The sequence below is a fragment of the Macaca mulatta genome, chromosome 8, assembly GCF_049350105.2.
Source record: "Macaca mulatta isolate MMU2019108-1 chromosome 8, T2T-MMU8v2.0, whole genome shotgun sequence".
In the NCBI taxonomy this organism is placed as follows: domain Eukaryota; kingdom Metazoa; phylum Chordata; class Mammalia; order Primates; family Cercopithecidae; genus Macaca; species Macaca mulatta.
The window spans coordinates 4,012,645-4,031,182 of record NC_133413.1 but is presented as its reverse complement, the minus strand read 5'-3'; the positions used below and the strand labels follow the sequence as shown (position 1 = coordinate 4,031,182).

Genomic DNA, 18,538 nt, shown 5'->3' with positions numbered 1-18,538 from the left:
GAGTGACAGAGCAAGACTACATCTCAAAAAAAAAAAAAAAAAAAAAAAAAGAAAAGGAAAGAAAAGAAAAATAAATTGTTCTTTCATGGTTTGTTTTTTAAATTTTGCCAGATAGATAGATAGATGGATTTTCATGATTAAGGTGTGTGTGTGTGTATATATATATATATATATAAAATATTATGGTATTGGAGGCATGATTAAGGTATATATATAAGTATATATACAGGTACAGGTATATACCTATATATACACCTTAATCATGAAAAACCCCAATACCCTATCTAATTAGACTAATTATGTTAAGCCAAAAATCAATATTAACTTAATGTTATGGTTTGGTAGATCCAAGTGATCAGTTTTGCCACGGAACAAAACTGGGACTCCCTTGAGATCCACGACGGTGGGGACGTGACCGCACCCAGACTGGGAAGCTTCTCAGGTAAGATGGAATCAATTTCCTCACCTTTGTGACTCAAAATCTGCAAACACCAAGAAAACAACCTAAATAACAACAAACACTCCACGTAGACATTTTCTACACAACTCTTCTGTCTCCATAAGGGTTGCTCTAGTGCTGAAAGTCTTAGAGTAAGACCATCAAGAAACAGGTGAGAAAAAAGAAGGCTGTGTTCTCCACGAGCAGGAGATCGATCTAAAAGTGTCAGGCAGCACAGCTTTGACGTGTGGCAGGTTCTCAGGCTAGCAGCAGAAGCCAGGAATAATAATGTGAGGCAGCGAAGAGGCAGAGGTTAGGAAACAGTTCTCACCTCTTCAAATGCACAGCCTGACATTAGGCAGTCTGGGACTATTACACAGAGCATGTGGGCTCAGCTAGTCCTGAGATTCTACTCTACTCATATGTAGCCAGAGATGAAATTGTAGTCCACGACAAGTCCACCCTCTCTTACTCTTCCTTGCACCTCCGACTCTCATGAATGTGCCCGCCTTGAAGATTCTGCTTTCCAAATGCCCTGTAAGTAAGTCTCCTCTTCCTGTTGCCCTGGTGCGTCATTCGGATCTCAATTTTGCTTTTGTTTAACAGTATATCCTGCCTCTAGATGCATGACACCTCCCTCTTTCACTTTGTGTAATAGCATTAGGACTCAAACTTCATGAATGGAAGAGAAGTGATGATGATCAATATTGCCATTGTCACCCTGGTCATCACTGACCCTGGTCATCACTGACCCTGGTCACCACTGTCCTCACAGTCGCCCACAGTTCCTGAGCCTTTACTTTGCCCCATTATGAATGTGTGTTAACATGAATGCTTAATTTTATCTTGAATAGCGTCAGGCGCGGTGGCTCACGCCTGTAATCCCAGCACTTTGGGAGGCTGAGGCGGGCAGATCCCCTGAGGTCAGGAGTTCGTGACCAGCCTGGCCAACATGGCAAAACCCCGTCTCTACTAAAATTACAAAAACTAGCCAATATGACAGCACCAACTAAGTTCTAAGGGATTATTATCTCTTACCAATGAAGAACAAAGATTAGGTACTAGAGAATTGTCCAAGATGACACAGAAAAAGTAATATTTTCCATGAGTGCCTTCTTGCTTGCAGCAGCTGACTCCTTCTATCCCATTGGTCTGAATTCTGTCTGTTGTTTATCTCTACTGCAAAGGGAGGCTGGAATATATATGTATATATTTTTCTTAACTTTCTTAAATATTTCTTCCCTAAACATTTCCATTCTACTTTTACTCAACAGGTTAAAAAAATAAAGAAAATAGATAGTGTACAGGCCATTCACAATGTCTAATACAACTTTCATTTTATCACTTCAAATGGTTCAAAGATCTTATCTCTGGTTCTCAGCAAATAAAACCATATTTTTATTTGGGCATGGTCATTTAAGGTGTTGGGCAATAAAATGCCAACCTACCATCTTATTGTTATTTGTCACTCACAATCTATGTTTGTCTGTCTGTGTACTATTTATACTTTTAGGAACTTTTATTTCAAATAACCCATTACTGTCCTTAAAAGCTAGAACTCAAGGCCCATCTCCACTAGGAAGCCCCTCGTTCTTCCCCTGAGCACATAGCTCTTGGAATAGTTTAGCTTAGCATGTGATCTCTTAAAGTACCTGCTAGATACCAGGCACTGTGTTTGTTGTTAGGAATAAAAGATAAGACCTCTGTCATTAAAAACCATCAACAACATAAGTTAAAATCTACACAGATGCCAACATTTAATGTAATTATATAAATAATATTTGGTAAATAGACAGCATTACAGGCAGGTGATGGGTGTTATAGGAGGGAAAAAAAGTCACACTTTTTTTAAGATTTAAGAGAAAAAAAACTACCTGGCAAAAATTAAAATATCTTAACAGATGAGTAAAATATAGCTAGACAAATCAGTGAAAGAGAGAGAGGATAATCCTTCAGGTCACAGGAGCCATGCAGTCTGTGTCCATTTGTGTATTCTACACTCAAATATTGAATTGGGTTGGTCATTTTTAAGTAAAGTATTCTTTTATTTTCTGGAGATTTAAGTTTCTTCAGAATCTATATTAATCTCTGAGTGTCACCCACAATTCCTAGCACCTACCGCACAGTCTATGAATTCAATTGGTAAAATCTGCTTACAACGTGCGTGTTTTGCCACTTTTAATCTGAGGATCAAATCTTATCATTCACATATATTTGGATTTATCAACTGTTGTACAGCAACCTCATATTAAGCCTTCCCTTGAGTAACTATCACAAGTAAGCTTAGCTTCAGATGTGTAATATTTTCATATATCCTAATTAATATTAGAAATAGGCTAATTTTTCAAAAGAGAGTATTTAATATGGAATTAAGTTTTTAACCTAATGTTCTCAGTTGTAAATCCATGACAGAACACATTTTACACACAAATGCAAGCATTACCAGCAGAAAGCAGGAGATGGCAAAATTAAAATAGCTGCATGTTGGATTAGCCAAAGTTAGCAGGGAAATGCCTTACTAATGAAAAAAGAAGTGACCACATTACCTCTATATGCATGAAAAATAACAACAATCTCCTTCTTATTAACTTCAGTTTTTGGAGTTGGCCAGGAGAAAATTTGAAAAGATATGTTTGAAATAAACACCACTGCAATGCAATTCTGACACTAATTTCCTGGAGTTAGCACAGAGTTCGTGCACTTCATGCTTCTCCACAGGACTCCCCTCTGACATCAGCTCCAAGCCCTGGGGTCACCTAGGACACCTGCACTCTCATCAACTGGCTACCAATTTAGGGAGTCCGTGGTCCCTTCAGTTCTTGATAGTTCGCTAGAGTACCTCGCAGAACTTGAGAAAGCAATGGACTTATACATATGATTAGGATTATATTACAAAGGACACAAACCAGGACTGGCCAGATGAAGAGACTCATAGGGTGACATCTGGGAAGGTCCCAAACAGGAAGCCTCTGTGTCCTCAGGACTTCCAGCACTTCAAAGTGCATCATCACCCGAGCTTTGGTGCCAGAGTGTTTACAGGGTTTTGCTGACACAGGCAAGGTTGATTGAATTATTGGCTACAGGGTTGAACTTAACCTCCAGCTCCCTTCCCTGCCCAGAGATTGGGAGGTTGTGCTGATATCACATGGCTCAATGCCTCGACCCTCTAATCCTATTATTGGTCTTTCCAGCTTGCCCAGCCCCCTTCCTGAGTTACCATAATCATAATCATCATCACAATGACCACAAACGGTGTGGTGTGAGAAGCTCCTCCATGGACCACAAAGGCACTCCTGCCACCTGGGAAATACCAAGGGCTTAGAGTTTACCTCCTGGATATCAGGGATAAAGAGCAGAACAATTCTTTGTTACATAATAACTAATATATCAATGATGTGAGCAGAATTTATACTATTTTTTTTTGCCTTTTTCATATTTCTGAGATGTAACATATACCAGGGATAAAAATACTTATGATAAAATACCGAGAAAATACAGGTTAAAATACAGGTGTTAGCCTTATAACCTTTTAATCTTTTCTCATAATATTTGATTTTCATCACAACATTTTAGGATACATGTTGGCTTACATGATTGTGGTGGCTCATGTCTGTAATCCCAGCACTTTACGAGGCCACGGTGGGAGAACTGCTTGAGCCCAGGAGTTTGAGACCAGCATTGGGCAACATAACAAAACACCATCTCTACAAAAGATTTGTTTTTTAAGTTGGCCAAGCACGCACCTGTGGTCCCAGCTACTCAGGAGGCTGAGGTGGGAGAATTGCTTGAACCCAGGAGGCAGAGGCTGCAGTGAGCCCAAGATCCTGCCCCTGTACTCCAGCGTGGGCAACGGAGTGAGACTCTATCTTAAAAAAAAAAAGTTGTCTCATACAAATAATTATGAAATATTTAGCTTGTTGCTTTCAATTTCCTTAGTAAAAAATGCAAAGATGTAAATGTTTTAGAAAACTAAGTTAAATAAAATAAATAAAATATATGAATGAACAATAACCCTACTATCAAATAAAAAAATTTAGTAACTATTATATGAAGATGTATAGCCAGTTTAAAATAATGTGATTAGGTCTAACAACATAAAATACCATTGTTTTCTATAATAAGTCTATAAATTAAGAGAGTCAGGCTGATAAAATGTTTTCATATTCACTTAAATTGAATTTTTTATATCTAAAATTAATTTTATTAAAGAATATACATCTGGGTACAATATTGCAAGTGTACATGTTCTGAAGTTAAACAGACCACTCACTTTTCACAGTTTAACATTTAGACATTTATATTTTTTGAGAGGCTGTGGAGATGTCTGATATAGGAGTGGTTTATAGTTATTCTAAGATGTTTTCACGTTTTAAGACAACGGTTTTCTTGTGAATGAGCCTCATCAACCACCAATCATCCTCATCTCAGCTGCTTTCTGTCCTTGTCCCCTATGCATATTGTGGGGAAAATATGAGAAGAACCATGTTCACAAATTAGGAATGTATTTCTTTAGGGCTGTGGCCACTGTGAATATCAAGTCCATTTGTATGTTCGCTCGGAAAGAATAATCAAGAAGACGTCCTAATTTGACTCTGATGCACCATATAATGGTCGATATTCTGAAGGGGCAGTAGAGAAGGGAACACTCTTGCTCTGTGTCTCTCCTGCGCAGTTTAGTCTGAAAACATCTGGCCCCTCTAGCTTTCATTTGCTCCTCCCCAAGTGAAGAGGAATGAGTGCTGTGGCTGGTGAGGGCCAACCAGAATGAAGGGATGGTAGGCTCATCTAGTCGTGTGTCTAAAGATTGCCTTTACTCAGTCACTGAGTAAATCGTTATAATCACATATACAATCACATATATATTATATAATATATATCATATAATATATAGATTATATATAATGTATGACATCTGTTATAATATATAGATTATATATTATATGTATATATAAAATATAAAATATATATTATCTATTATATATAATATATGACATATATGACATATATAATCTATATATAATATAATAACATAATATATGTCATATATGTCATATGGTTATATATAATACATGAAAAATATATACATATATACATATATATTATTATTTATATATTATATAATATATTAATGTATAATATATATTAATATATAATATGTATTACATATATATATTATTTATTATATATCTTTCAGATTTTTTTAATGAGACAGAGTTTCGCTCTTGTTGCCCAAGTTGGAGTGCAATGGCATGATCTCAGCTCACTGCAACCTCTGCCTCCCGGGTTCAAGCGATTCTCCTGCTTCAGCCTCCCAAGTAGCTGGTATTACAGGCATGTGCCGCCACACCCGGCTAATTTTGTGTTTTTAGTAGAGACAGTGTTTCTTCATGTTGGTGAGGCTGGTCTCGAACTCCTGACCTCAGGTGATCCACTTGCCTCTGCCTCCCAAAGTGCTGGGATTACAGGCATGAGCCACTGTGCCTGGCCTAAAATCATTATTTCTAGTCTCTCTTTTGCCTCTGTTCTCCTAATAACAGTCCAAGCAGACCCCGTTGTTCTCTTTCCTTATGTTTCAACTGAGACCAGGTATCTAAGAGGGCCTTCCATCCTTTTTTGCCTCTGCAACCTTTTGGTTCGCAATTTTTGGAGATCAACTTTATAGTTCTCCTGTTCTCTCTCAATACGTCGCTCCCTTCCTGTGTACTACAAGTCGTAAGGCCCAAGGTCTAATGAAGAAAATAGCAAAGCAAACACCGGCCTCAGGTTTCGTGTGTTCACCCCACACAAGTTTTCCAAAGCCCAGCCTCCTTTTCTTTTGAGGGCTACATGGCATTTGTTCCAATTTAGAAAGCAGAACTTCCTTTTCCTTCTGGCTGTGCATCTTTTCTTTCTTCACTCTGGGCCAGGCATCTGGAAGTGTGAAGAATAAGTGGCTCTTTGTGCACAAACAGGATTTGCTCACAGTTCCTGTTCATGTTGTCAGGGGTAGAATGAATGCGAAAATGGAAATGACGAAGGCTAGGATGGGCCTGTTTGCATTGGATTTAAATTAGGGATATTGAGGTGAATGCATGGTTTGAATTAGGGACATTGGGGTGAACGCTTGGTTTTAGTATATATATATAGCTATAGACATAAATATAGTGTGTATGTGTGTATGTACATATTTTATTTTCTACCTCTGTCTTTTGAGAGGTATAAACAACAGCCCAGTAGCACCCAAATTCTGCTTTCTAACTACCCTTCTAAACACCATTCTCCCATTAAAGGAAACAGCATTTCTTGGAGAAATACTGACTACCAAGCTGTGGTAGGAATACATCGAGACAAACCATTTTGTATGAAATAGACCTTTATGATCTGGCATGGCGGCTCACGCGTATAATCCCAGCACTTTGGGAAGCCAAGGTGGAAGGATGACTTGAGGCCAGAAGTTTGAGACCAGTCTCGGCGACATAGCAAGACCTCATCTCTACAGAAATAAAAAAAAATGAGCTGAGTAGGTGGTGTGCATCTGTAGTCCCAGCTACTCAGGAGGCTGAGGTGGGAGGATGGCTTGAGCCCAAGAGTTCAAGGCTGCAGTGAGCTGTGAACGCACCACTGCACTCCAGCCTGAGTGACAGAGAGAGACCTGTCTCTAAAACAACAGCAACAACAACAAACATAGAAATTTGTAACTTTATACTGACAAAATTAGATTAATGAACTCATAAAATGAATGAAAATTAAAGCTTTCCGTGGCTGCAGAATGCCAGCTCATACGTGGAGAAGGGTGAATGTCATTGTCTGGCAGGCCTTTTCATAATGGGCTCAGGCTGGAATGTCAGGGCACAACAAGTTAGTGGGTGAAGTGTTGATGAGAAACAGGACTCTCATCATCCTCGTGCCTCTCCGCTGTGAATCCTAAGTCCTAACAAGGAGTAAAAAGGTGCCTTCAGCGTGGAGGGGTTTTACAGACACCTCTCTCACCAAGTGACACAAGATCGTCAAGAATGGGCTGTTGTATGCATTGGTATACTGAGAAACTCACTCTCAAAAACAAAAAGAAGAAGGAGAAGGGGGAAGGCGGAAGGAGGAAGAAAGAAGAAGGAAGAAGGAGCAGCAGCAGCAGTTCAAATTATCGTGTCACATTGCAATAGCTGTGGCATACATATTCCAACCACAGCTGATGGCAAGCAGTTGATATGAATTCACAGTCATGCTGAGCGGCATCGGGAAGCGATGCTGGAATCAGCATCTGTAAGCCCGCGTGGGGCCAGCCCCCTCCCACCACGGGAGCTCAGCAGTAAGAAGCCCTCGGAAGAATGCAGCACCCCACTTTCTATTCTCGCCCCAAATGCATGGCCTCATATAATCATACAGAGCATCAGACAAACGCAACTTAAAACAAAAATAATCCCACAAAAGAACTTGCTTATTTTTTTTTTTCAAAAGTGTTAAGTTCATGAAAGACAGGGAAAGACCAGAATACTCTTCCAGACTAAAGAAAACAGAGGGTTTAACACAGGATGCCCTGAGTGATTCCAGTAGAGTCCTGTCCTCTCCAAGCCCTGAGGGCAGATGGATGGAATTTAAAGGAGGTCAGCGGATGACATGTCGTATCTGTGTTACGTTTTTGATTTAGAGAACTGTTTTGTTTTTAAAAAGTGGACACTGAATTTTTATGAGAAATGAGTCATCATGCTTGTAACTTGCTCATAAATCATTTAGAATAAAATAATTTTATACATACACATGTAGAGATAGACTTAATTCTATCTATAGAGAAATAGTAGATGTTTCAGTTTTATTATACTACACTTGCAACTTTTCTGTAAGTTAGAAATTATTTCTTTCTAAAGTTTAGAATGAATTTTTTAAAAACATTTTATATGGAGAAATGACAAGTCAGCCATAAAGTTTGAATGTGTTAAAGCGTTATCAACATTTAAACTGTTTTGTAATTATGATATTTTAAAAATGTTTATAAAGGAGATATTAAACCATTTACAAAGTTAGGTATTGAATACAAACAAGAGTGAGTAGTCATAAGAGGTACATATTTCAGAAAAAATAATTGATGTCCATCATTCAATGTTTTAGTATTTTATTTCTATTTGGACAAACATATGTATGTAGGTATTTTATCAGAAGCCACTTAACGTCATTTTTTGGAAATAGACAGGTTATAAAGTATAAATGAATAAAATAGAACAAAATAAATACAACTTTGTGGCTGACAATATTAAAGAGAGGTAAATATCACCGTGCTGAGAGGAGAACCTTCAGGGACTATCATACAGTTTCTTTTTCTTTGTTATGTATTGTTCTATCCAGGCCACAGTAAAACTATATGATCAAAAACAGTCTGCCTATGGCACCATTTAAATAAATCACTCCGTTGCATTTTGTGCAGGGGCATAAGCTGCTTCTTATAGGCCATTCTGAGAAGATCCCAATGTGGAAGCTGCTGCAGGAAAGTGCCCTCTGCAGCTGTGCCTAGGTGCCCAGCCCAGCATCGTGCTCCCAGCCGCCCCTGGCGGTGGGTTCCCGCTTCTCCTGTGTGCCACCAGGGCACCCAGATCCCACATTATTCACAGGATAGCAAATGATTCTTTTTCATAACAGGAGTGCAAACAGGGCTGTCATTCATGGACCTACTTGCTGAATTAACAATCACTGTTAGAGGGGCCTGAGGACTCACAAAGCACTTTCAAATGCACAGTTCACTTGTTACTCACACACAAGAGACTGGTGATCACCTTTCCTTTATGGAACTGGACCATACCACAGCATTTTCAGTGACTAGGGGTGGCAGAAGTAAGTGGCATCAGAAGTAGGCTTTTCTCCAAACATTGTACGTTCTCACAGATATGTGAGAGCTAAGCTATGAGGACGAAAAGGCATAAGAATGATATAATGGACTTTCGGGACTTAGGGGGAAGAGTGGGAGGGGGGTGAGTGAGTGATAGAAGACAACAAATATGGTGCAGCGTCTACTGCTTGGGTGATGGGTGCACCAACATCTCACAAATCACCACTAAAGAGTTTATTCATGTAACCAAATAAACTACCTGTACCCCAATAACTTATGGAAAATTTTTTAAAAGAAGAAGTAGGTTTCTCTGATACCACTGTAATACGTCCAGAGAAGATGAACAAAAAAGTCAAACAGGCCGGGCGCGGTGGCTCAAGCCTGTAATCCCAGAATTTTGGGAGGCCGAGGTGGGCAGATCACAAAGTCAGGAGATCGAGTCCATCCTGGCCAACATGGTGCAACCCCATCTCTACTAAAAATACAAAAATTAGCTGGGTGTGGTGGCACATGCCTGTCATCCCAGCTACTCAGGAGGCTGAGGCAAGAGAATCACTTGAACTAGGGAATCAGAGGTTGCAGTGAGCCGAGATCACGCCACTGCACTCCAGCCTGGTGACAGTGAGACTCCGTCTCAAAAAAAAAAAAAAAAAAAAAAAAAAAAAAAAAAAGTCAAACACTGTGTATGGAATACCTGCATGGGAGATGACTATGCTAGGGGCTGGAGGACATTAAACACATTTTAAAATGTAAAAGCTGGAGTCTCCCATCCCAACGAGGGTACAATTGAAAAAACTGTACCAAGTGTGAAACACTGTATGAGAAGTGAAACTGAGCTGATGCTTCTGTCATTGGTAGGTGGAAAGTGAAGAAGAAACATGGTTTTTAAAAGGATTTATAGTTAGTTAAATTGATTTAATGGAGTGGAAAAAGTAACTGATTATACCAAATTACAGGTAAAAACAGTCAAAAAGTAGTGCAGATGATATAATGAAAATGTATTTGGATAAATTAGTTAGATCTATAGTAATATATTGTTCTTTCTACAAATATTGTCCAAAAATACAAAAGTAATGCAATAGTGAGAGGACAACAAACATCATGGAAATTGAATAAAATGGGTAAAAAAAATCAGTGCTTTAGTGGATGTCCCTTTTCTTCATAGTAAAAAGGGCTCTGAGTCGGGCCAATGAGCAAGTGCAGCTGACACTCCTTCCACTTCTTGCTTCCTTCCTCCTCCCTCACTGGTCTCTCTCCAAGGCTTTGGGTGTGCCCTGTTTTCAGTTGCACAACCAACACTTCGCTTCTTATAGAGGCTGTGGAAAGGAGAGAAAGTATAGTTTAGGCAGATTAATTTTCTCTTTGGAGACACACCAGGTTATCCGCTTGTGAACCACCCCTCATCTTTCCTCCATTACCTGTTACATAGTTTACAGTAACTTCTCTTCAACATATTTAAGGTGATTAGCAAGGAGAGGTTTATAGTTTGTGACCCCATGACTTTTTAGTTAAAATATTATGTATGTATCTGTCTATTGTCTGTCTACTTATCTCTCTGTCTGTCTATCAAATCAAGGTCAAAAAGCAAAAGAGTTATATCAGCAAACACTTCATAAGTGTTTCTCATTCAACACACACAGTGTTCTTACAGTGAATTACGCACTAAGGATTCAGGCTTAAAATGACCCCACCTCCCAGAGAAAATACCCACCTTGGCAGCCAGGGAAAACCGATGGAGGAATAGACCCCAAATCTCAAGCAGGAACTCTACCTTCAAAAGGCTCTAAGAGTGTGCACACACACAAACACACATGCACGCCGTTAATAAGGAGAACATGTGGAGTTCTCTTTTCTCTGCTTTCTCGCTGTTTTTCTTCCAACACACTGCAGTAGCAGCTTCGGTACGGATTGGCCAAAGTTTACTCCTTAAGGCACATGTTTAAACTATGGCGAACCTTTGTAAGCCCAACAGAAGATTCTGTTTGTTAGCCCAAGACCAAGAAGAAGTCCTTACCGTGTCATCAGATTATACCTGACAGAAGCTGCCTTTGCATTTGTAGCAGTGTATTTTACTGGGACCTTATTTCATCTCATTCCACTGGTATTTTTCCCAGCCTCATTCCAGGAGAGAGCCAGGTGTTCATACCTTGGCTCTAAAAGCAACTGGTATTCATACCTGTGGGTGGACCCCCTCCTGGAGTTAGTCTTTCAAAGGGCTCAGCTTTGGAAAGCAGAGAGGATGGTGGTGAAGGCAGATGTTGAAGGAGCTGAAGTGACTGACAAGAGGACAGTGATGGCCCTTCCCAGACCTGGGTGTCCTCTAGGAAATTAAGATATCATTGAATTCCTTGCAGGACCACAAGGATGTGACTGGGCCTTGAAAACAAAGTGGTAGCCTGATGCACTTAGGCTATATTTTGGACCAGGGACTTGTCAAAGAGCATTCTTTCAAAGGTGTGCACAACAACATGAAACTGCTAAAATTCAAGGGTCTGGGTGAGTTTGGAGAATGAGCTTATGTGAAGTAAGGAGTCAGGGACCCGAAAGTCTGAGACTATTGGCTATCCTGGGGCAGGAAAGGAATCCCCAGCCATGGTAAAGATTCAATTTCCCCATCTCCATAGGATGAGTTCTCAAAGCACAGCATAGATCAAGTTGACCTACAATTTCATTAAAAGACACATCTTATGCCCATGTATAGAAATAAAATGTGCAAGTGTTACTTAATTGTAAGCAGATTATTTTGTGTGCAGAACAAATGCATAAGAAGGCAAATATCCATTCTGAAGCTCAGTTGATGGCTATTTCGTTAGCCCAGGCAGGAGATGAATGTGGTAAGAGTAGAATGGAAGACAGATTAAAGCTGTAACAGTCATATTTGGCATGGCACCGGTGGTCTGCTCATTGCCTTTAATGATTTGATGAGGTTCAAGTCTTTGAGGCTCTGTCCTAATCAGGGAAGGTTCTGCTTTGCACGAAGTCAGAGAATAACTAGTATGTTTGGAAAATGGGTTAGTAGTTTATCTGGCTGATAAACCCATGTTTATCAAATGGAGTGAGTGACTTAGTTTGGGAAATAAGTGGTTATATTTGAATGAATGGAAATAGGAAAGTCAAAGTGAATCAAAAGAAGAAGGAATGAACATCCCAGGCCTATGATATAGAGCATCTTGAAGCAAGAGAAAATGATCCTGAAAAACCAAGTAATGATAAGAAGCTAGAAAAGCAAGCAGCAGTCAGATCACGCAGGGTCTTGGAGCCAAATCAAGGACTGTGAAATTTGGTCCTAAGATGACGAGGAATCTATGAGAATTTTAACATCATTTACATTTACATTTGTAAAGTGCTTTCTGGCTGCTGAATGGAGAATGCATTGAATTAGGAAAAGATCAGGCTCAAAAAAACAAGTTAGAAGATTATTGCACTAATTCTGGTTAACGTAAGGCTGCCTGCCCTGGGGTGATTGTTGTGAAGATAATATGAAGTAAGTGAAACAACTTGGGAAAATATTTAGAGAGCATGCCAGTTAGGGCCTGATGACTGATTGGAGGGCAGCTTGGGGTCATGGAGAAGGAGGAAGCTTTGACTCTGATGACGTGGATGAATGCCGATGGTACTGTTAAGAAACATTAGAGACCTACTTGATGTTTCAGGGATAGATAGATTAGGCGTTAAGTTTGATACACATAGTGTTTAAAAAGCCTCTTATAAGCTGGGCGCGGTGGCTCAAAGTAATTCCAGCACTTTGGGAGGCTGAGGCAGGCAGATCATGAGGTCAGGAGATCGAGATCATCCTGGCTAACACGATGAAACTCCGTCTCTACTAAAAATATAAAAAAAAAAAAAAAGCCTCTTGTAAAGAGACAGAGTCCTTGCCTGGGGTCATTGGTCTGATCAAATCTCTTGGGGACCGGACGCAGTGGCTCACACCTGTAATCCCAGCACTTTGGGAGGCCGAGGCGAGCAGATCACTTGAGGTCAGGAATGTGAGACCAGCCTGGCCAACATGGTGAAACCCCATCTCTACTAAAAATACAATACTTAGCAGGACATGGTGGAGCATGCCTGTAATCTCAACTACTCAGGAAGCTGAGGCAGAAGAATCACTTGAACCTGGAGGCGGAAGTTGCAGTGAGCCAAGATGGCACCACTATACTCCAGTCTGGGTGACAGAGTGAGACTCCATCTAAAAAATAAAATAAAATCTGTTGGGGAATATTGGATCATTTAAGTGGTGAGCTAAGGATGATAGGCAATCTTATCTTTTCAATAATGTTGATCTGTTTTGAATAATTATCAACTTATTTCTTTGCTTTGTTATTTAAATTATCACTTCTCCCTTTACACCAGTGCTATGCTCAACGTAGCTCACTTGAATAATTTGTCTACACTGTAGTGAGTTTTACACAATGGATATTTCTTTGACATTGAGTATGTATACACTTCTAATTTAGAGAATGATTTTACAGAGTATTGAACATACACACATCAGGAAAAAGAGACTTAAACTTGTCTGTTATTTTTCCATATTATGATACATTCCACCAAAATGTCTCAAACTTCTGAGTGATGAACGATTTTCTTTTCCTCAGCACCTGCCAGCATCATTACTTCTTTCTTACCCTGGTCCTCAGTACCTGTATCGCCCTTTCCAATTGGTTAGTTACTGTGATGCAGGCTAGAACATTTTAAGTAAAGAAATCAGTGTGTCAAAATAGCCCTATATATTCCTTTTCATGCATCTTTAGTTGAAATCATTAACAGATCCAGGGGGAACGTTACTCAGCATGAGTCACATAGGGGGTCAGGAAGAGCATATTTACGTGGTCAAAAGCAACGTCTTCGGAAGGATATCTCAGATCAGTATCCACCTGGTCCGACTGCTCCTCCAACCCTCATTACACTTGGCTGTTGAACTTTTCTGTCTTTTCTGCTCATGTCAAGTAAAAAACTAAATTTAATAAGCAGAAGATTACATGGATAAAACAAAACAAACCCTCATGGTACAATAGAAAGCACAAGAGAAAGGTGTCACATTGACTTGAGCAGGTCAGAGCAGACAATGGCTTTTTACTGTACCTAGAAAAATCGAATGGCTGAATACATAATAAAACCAATACTCAGATTAAATATGTGGCAGTCAGACAAACTATAGAGATTTGTAAGCCTAATAAGTATCCTCATGGGTTTTATATTTAGAAAAGTGAATGTATTTGTAGTGTTAAAATTCTATCTGCATTGTTTCTTATAGGCACCACGGTACCAGCACTGCTGAACAGTACTTCCAACCAACTCTACCTGCATTTCCAATCGGACATTAGTGTGGCAGCTGCTGGTTTCCACCTGGAATACAAAAGTAAGGTCAACTCTTTCTGCATACAGCTTTCACTGTTATACTGAGTCATTTTTTAAAGAAAAAATAAATCATGCTCTTATTAAACAGTGAAATATTGTTCTATAACTGTGTAAGACTTGCATGAAATTGAGTCTTATGAAAACTGTCTCTATGAAATACATAAGCCAGGTGCGGTGGCTCATGCCTGTAATCACAGCATGTTGGGAGGCAGAGGTGGACGGATCACCAGAGATCAGATGTTCAAGACCAGCCTGTCCAACATGGAGAAACCCCATCTCTACTAAAATAATAATAATACTAATACAAAACAAAAAATTAACCGGGCATGGTGACAGGCACCTGTAATCCCAGCTACCTAAGAGGCTGAGGCAGGAGAATCACTTGAACCTGGGAGGCAGAGGTTGCAGTGAGCCAAGATTGCCCCACTGCACTCCAGCCTGGGTGACAGAGCGACATTCTGTTTTAAAAACAAACAAAAAGAAATATATATTACAAGAGACAAATCAATGGGTAAATGTATAAGTCTGAATCTGGAGTGATTAGATACAACAACTGCTATAATTTCAGGTTGTTTGCATTAAAAAGCACAAAAATGAACCATTGTAATATTACTAGTTTTTTATGAGTTATTAAAAAATACTCATATTAGCATCCCAAAAACGTGGACAACCCTACTTTCTACCTAGATTATAGTCATAAGCCTCTTCTATTTCTAGTCTGAAAGGCACTTAAAGTAAGAACTAGCAGAGAGCTGCTGCTCCGGTGCCTGCATTTGCATATTACTCATTTTAATTGGAAGAAGGCATCGCACAGTAGACTCTAACCTTTTAGAGATGGATGTGAGACTGAGTTAATAGTCTGATAAATGGAATGACAAAGGTCGAATTCACAAATCTTTTTTGGCATTTGGTTATGTAGGTAAACCTTGTAAAAGCGAAATAAGAATTTCCAATGAGTAAGGTTTATTTTAGGACCTGTTTTCAAGTACTAAAAATGTTTAACGTTGATATTCATCTCCTTTAATAAGCAGTTGCAAATAAGCAAATACATGGATAAGCTTTAATAAGTGATCTTTTGAATTGAGATAAACCGTTTGCGAGGATGTAAATGCATGCATATTTTTGAAAGGCCAGATTTCCAGCTGATGATAAATATTCTAAGCCAGGCACAAACCACAGGGCTGTTTCACATTCTGGTTAAATTTTCCTGCTTATTATGGGCATTTGTATGCAAGTTTATCTCAGTTTATATGAATAGGACTACTTCAGTGACAGTGTAAAATGATCCTGTGGATGTTACTTATGTAGGATGTGTCTGGAAAAATCTGCTACTTTGATATACTTTGTGAATCTCTGTAGATAGAAAAACATAAGCGTTATTTATGATAGTATTTAAAAATTCACTAATAGTTTCAGAGGAGTTAGTACGGATGAATGCTCTTATTCTCAAAGTTATCCTGTAGCATCTGGGCTTTTATTCATTTGTCTTGCAAAGAAGTGCTAGTGATGGCCGGGCGCGGTGGCTCAAACCTGTAATCCCAGCACTTTGGGAGGCCGAGACGGGCGGATCACGAGGTCAGGAGATCGAGACCATCCTGGCTAACACGGTGAAACCCCATCTCTACTAAAAAATACAAAAAACTAGCCGGGCGAGGTGGCGGGCGCCTGTAGTCCCAGCTACTCGGGAGACTGAGGCAGGAGAATGGCGTGAACCCGGGAGGCGGAGCTTGCAGTGAGCTGAGATCCGGCCACTGCACTCCAGCCTGGGCGACAGAGCGAGACTCCGTCTCAAAAAAAAAAAAAGGAGTGCTAGTGAAATAATTCATCTATGCTTATTATTATATACAGTGAGATATGCACTTACCTGGGCTTCAGCCCCATCAGTATAATTATCTACATTTCTCTTTCTTCCTAGACAATATCATTCATTTAAAAAGAGAGACTAACATATTTCTCATTCAGATGAACTTTGAGAATCCAAGCTTTTGTTTAATTATTTAATGTATTTTTTAAATTGGGCTAAACATAATGCTCCATTTTTATTTATTTTCTTTTTCAAGTGGTTGTTTTTGATGCTAACACCATTCTGATAGTTTATGCCATTCGAGTATTAAGAGGAACTCATTTCTCTGTTCTTATTCTTTGTGCCAGAATTTGAAATAGAGATTATAGAAAGTATTTGTAGAATTAACCTTACTACAATTAGCGTCAGATGGTATAAGGACTGTTGATGTAAATCACCAAAAGTTTTTCTGATATCTTAAAGTTGTTGACATATTTTTGCATTTAGTTTAAGATATGGACTGCCAATCTACAAATCTCTAAATTCAGATTTTTCAGCAGAGTTTATGTCCGTGAAATAAAAATGGAAAAAACAGTAGGCACTTACTCTGTGCCAGGTCTTGCTCTAAACTTGTTACCGTTTTTTACTTATTTGTACTTAAAACTGCCCTATATTTTTGAAGTCTGCTCAGTTTTTCCAAATGAAGAAGCATAGCATAGAGCATTTTTAGCCTTCCTGGGTCCTAGCCACACTGTTAAAAACAGACGGCATGCAGAGGCAGGCATGAAAAGTGCATTTGATTACAAATACCATTTACTGAGCACCTTGCAAGGTATCCAGACTACCCTATCAGGAAGGTGACGTACAGATGGCTGTTTTACAAACGATGACACCAGTTCTCTCTGAAAACTGTCTGGAGAATCAAGGAGCTTGTGAGTCCATACTGAGGATCAAGTTTGCCTGGTTCTAAAACCTGTGCCATGAAGGCTTATCTACATCTACTTCCATCTCAGGAGTTCTTTTCTCATACAGAAGTGAAAACTAGGCCCCCTTAACCATAGTACATCCACATGGACACTGGTGGAAATTTCTCAAACAAACACCAAACACTTATATTTGAAAGATGGGCTGTAAAATAGTATTGATAGCAAAAGCAATTCCCAGAAGGTCTGGTTTAATGTATGCGATCTAGATTCTCTGTGATCTTACAGAATCCAAGTAAAAGCAAAAAAGATCAGCACCTTTGCATTGTCAATATATTCTGCAGCCATTTAGTCTTTGTTCACGTTATTTAACTTAACTGGACATTGGAGAATTGACACAGGTGCCACTCTTGCTCTGCGTTCTCTTCTAAAGAAAACCAATGAAACCAAAACAAAACACATATCCAAATATCTTAGATCGCAACTGTGTGAACAGTGATAATATTGGTTTATCCTGGAAATTACAAAGCCTAACCTCCAGGTGTACAGGATGGATCTTACTGCTGGGCAAGAAGGTGACAGTGACTATTTTTGAACTCAGTATTGATCTGGTGGAAGCTGGTGGGAGGAACAACAGGATCGAACACACGGGCCCCAAGATTGGAGTGTTTCTATTTACCCCATCTGGTTTTTTATTATTTCTTCCACATTCTCTGACAGCTTTTGGTGTAATTAAGTATTTTTATTGCCCCAGTTATCCCTACTATGGGCTTATTAGGTAAGGTTTTTTAATATTGTCATGGTCTCCTAGAGATTGAAACACACCTTTTATAGAGTAGAGCTTACCTTCAAATAATCTTATGTCACTTTATGTATAATATGAGAACCTGAAACAGTTAGTTTTGCTGCTCCCCTGTAGTAGTTCAAGGTTTGTGTTTCCTAAGAGCAAAGCTTCAGGGACATGCATGGTGTTTCAAGCCCTCTCGTAACAGAGCCTCCGCACTGGAGGCTGGGAGAGCTCTTTCTGGGCTCCAGCTGTGCCCCCAGCCTTTCTTATAGTCCCCTGATAGAGGCCTGTGGATGGAACGGCAGACTCCCCTTGCATCTGGGTCCAGAGCCACACAAGGCCCAGGCTCCACTTGCAGCAGTTGACACACGTTAAGGAGATGGTTCTTTTCTGGTCACCTTTCCCCATTGTTTCACTGCACACATAGCATGTGGGTCTCGTCTCTTCTGGGGGAGTT

The 18,538-nt window shown here is 39.5% G+C and overlaps 1 protein-coding gene across 1 annotated transcript in view; it reads left to right on the top strand.

Annotated features, from left to right (window-relative positions):
• Positions 1-18,538, top strand: part of CSMD1 (CUB and Sushi multiple domains 1) — a 2,034,615-nt gene that overhangs the window by 1,782,039 nt on the left and 234,038 nt on the right. The window contains exons 36-37 of the mRNA XM_015144705.3: positions 346-442; positions 14,485-14,589. Coding sequence (XP_015000191.3) covers positions 346-442; positions 14,485-14,589 — 202 coding nt within the window. The remainder of the gene's footprint in view (positions 1-345; positions 443-14,484; positions 14,590-18,538) is intronic.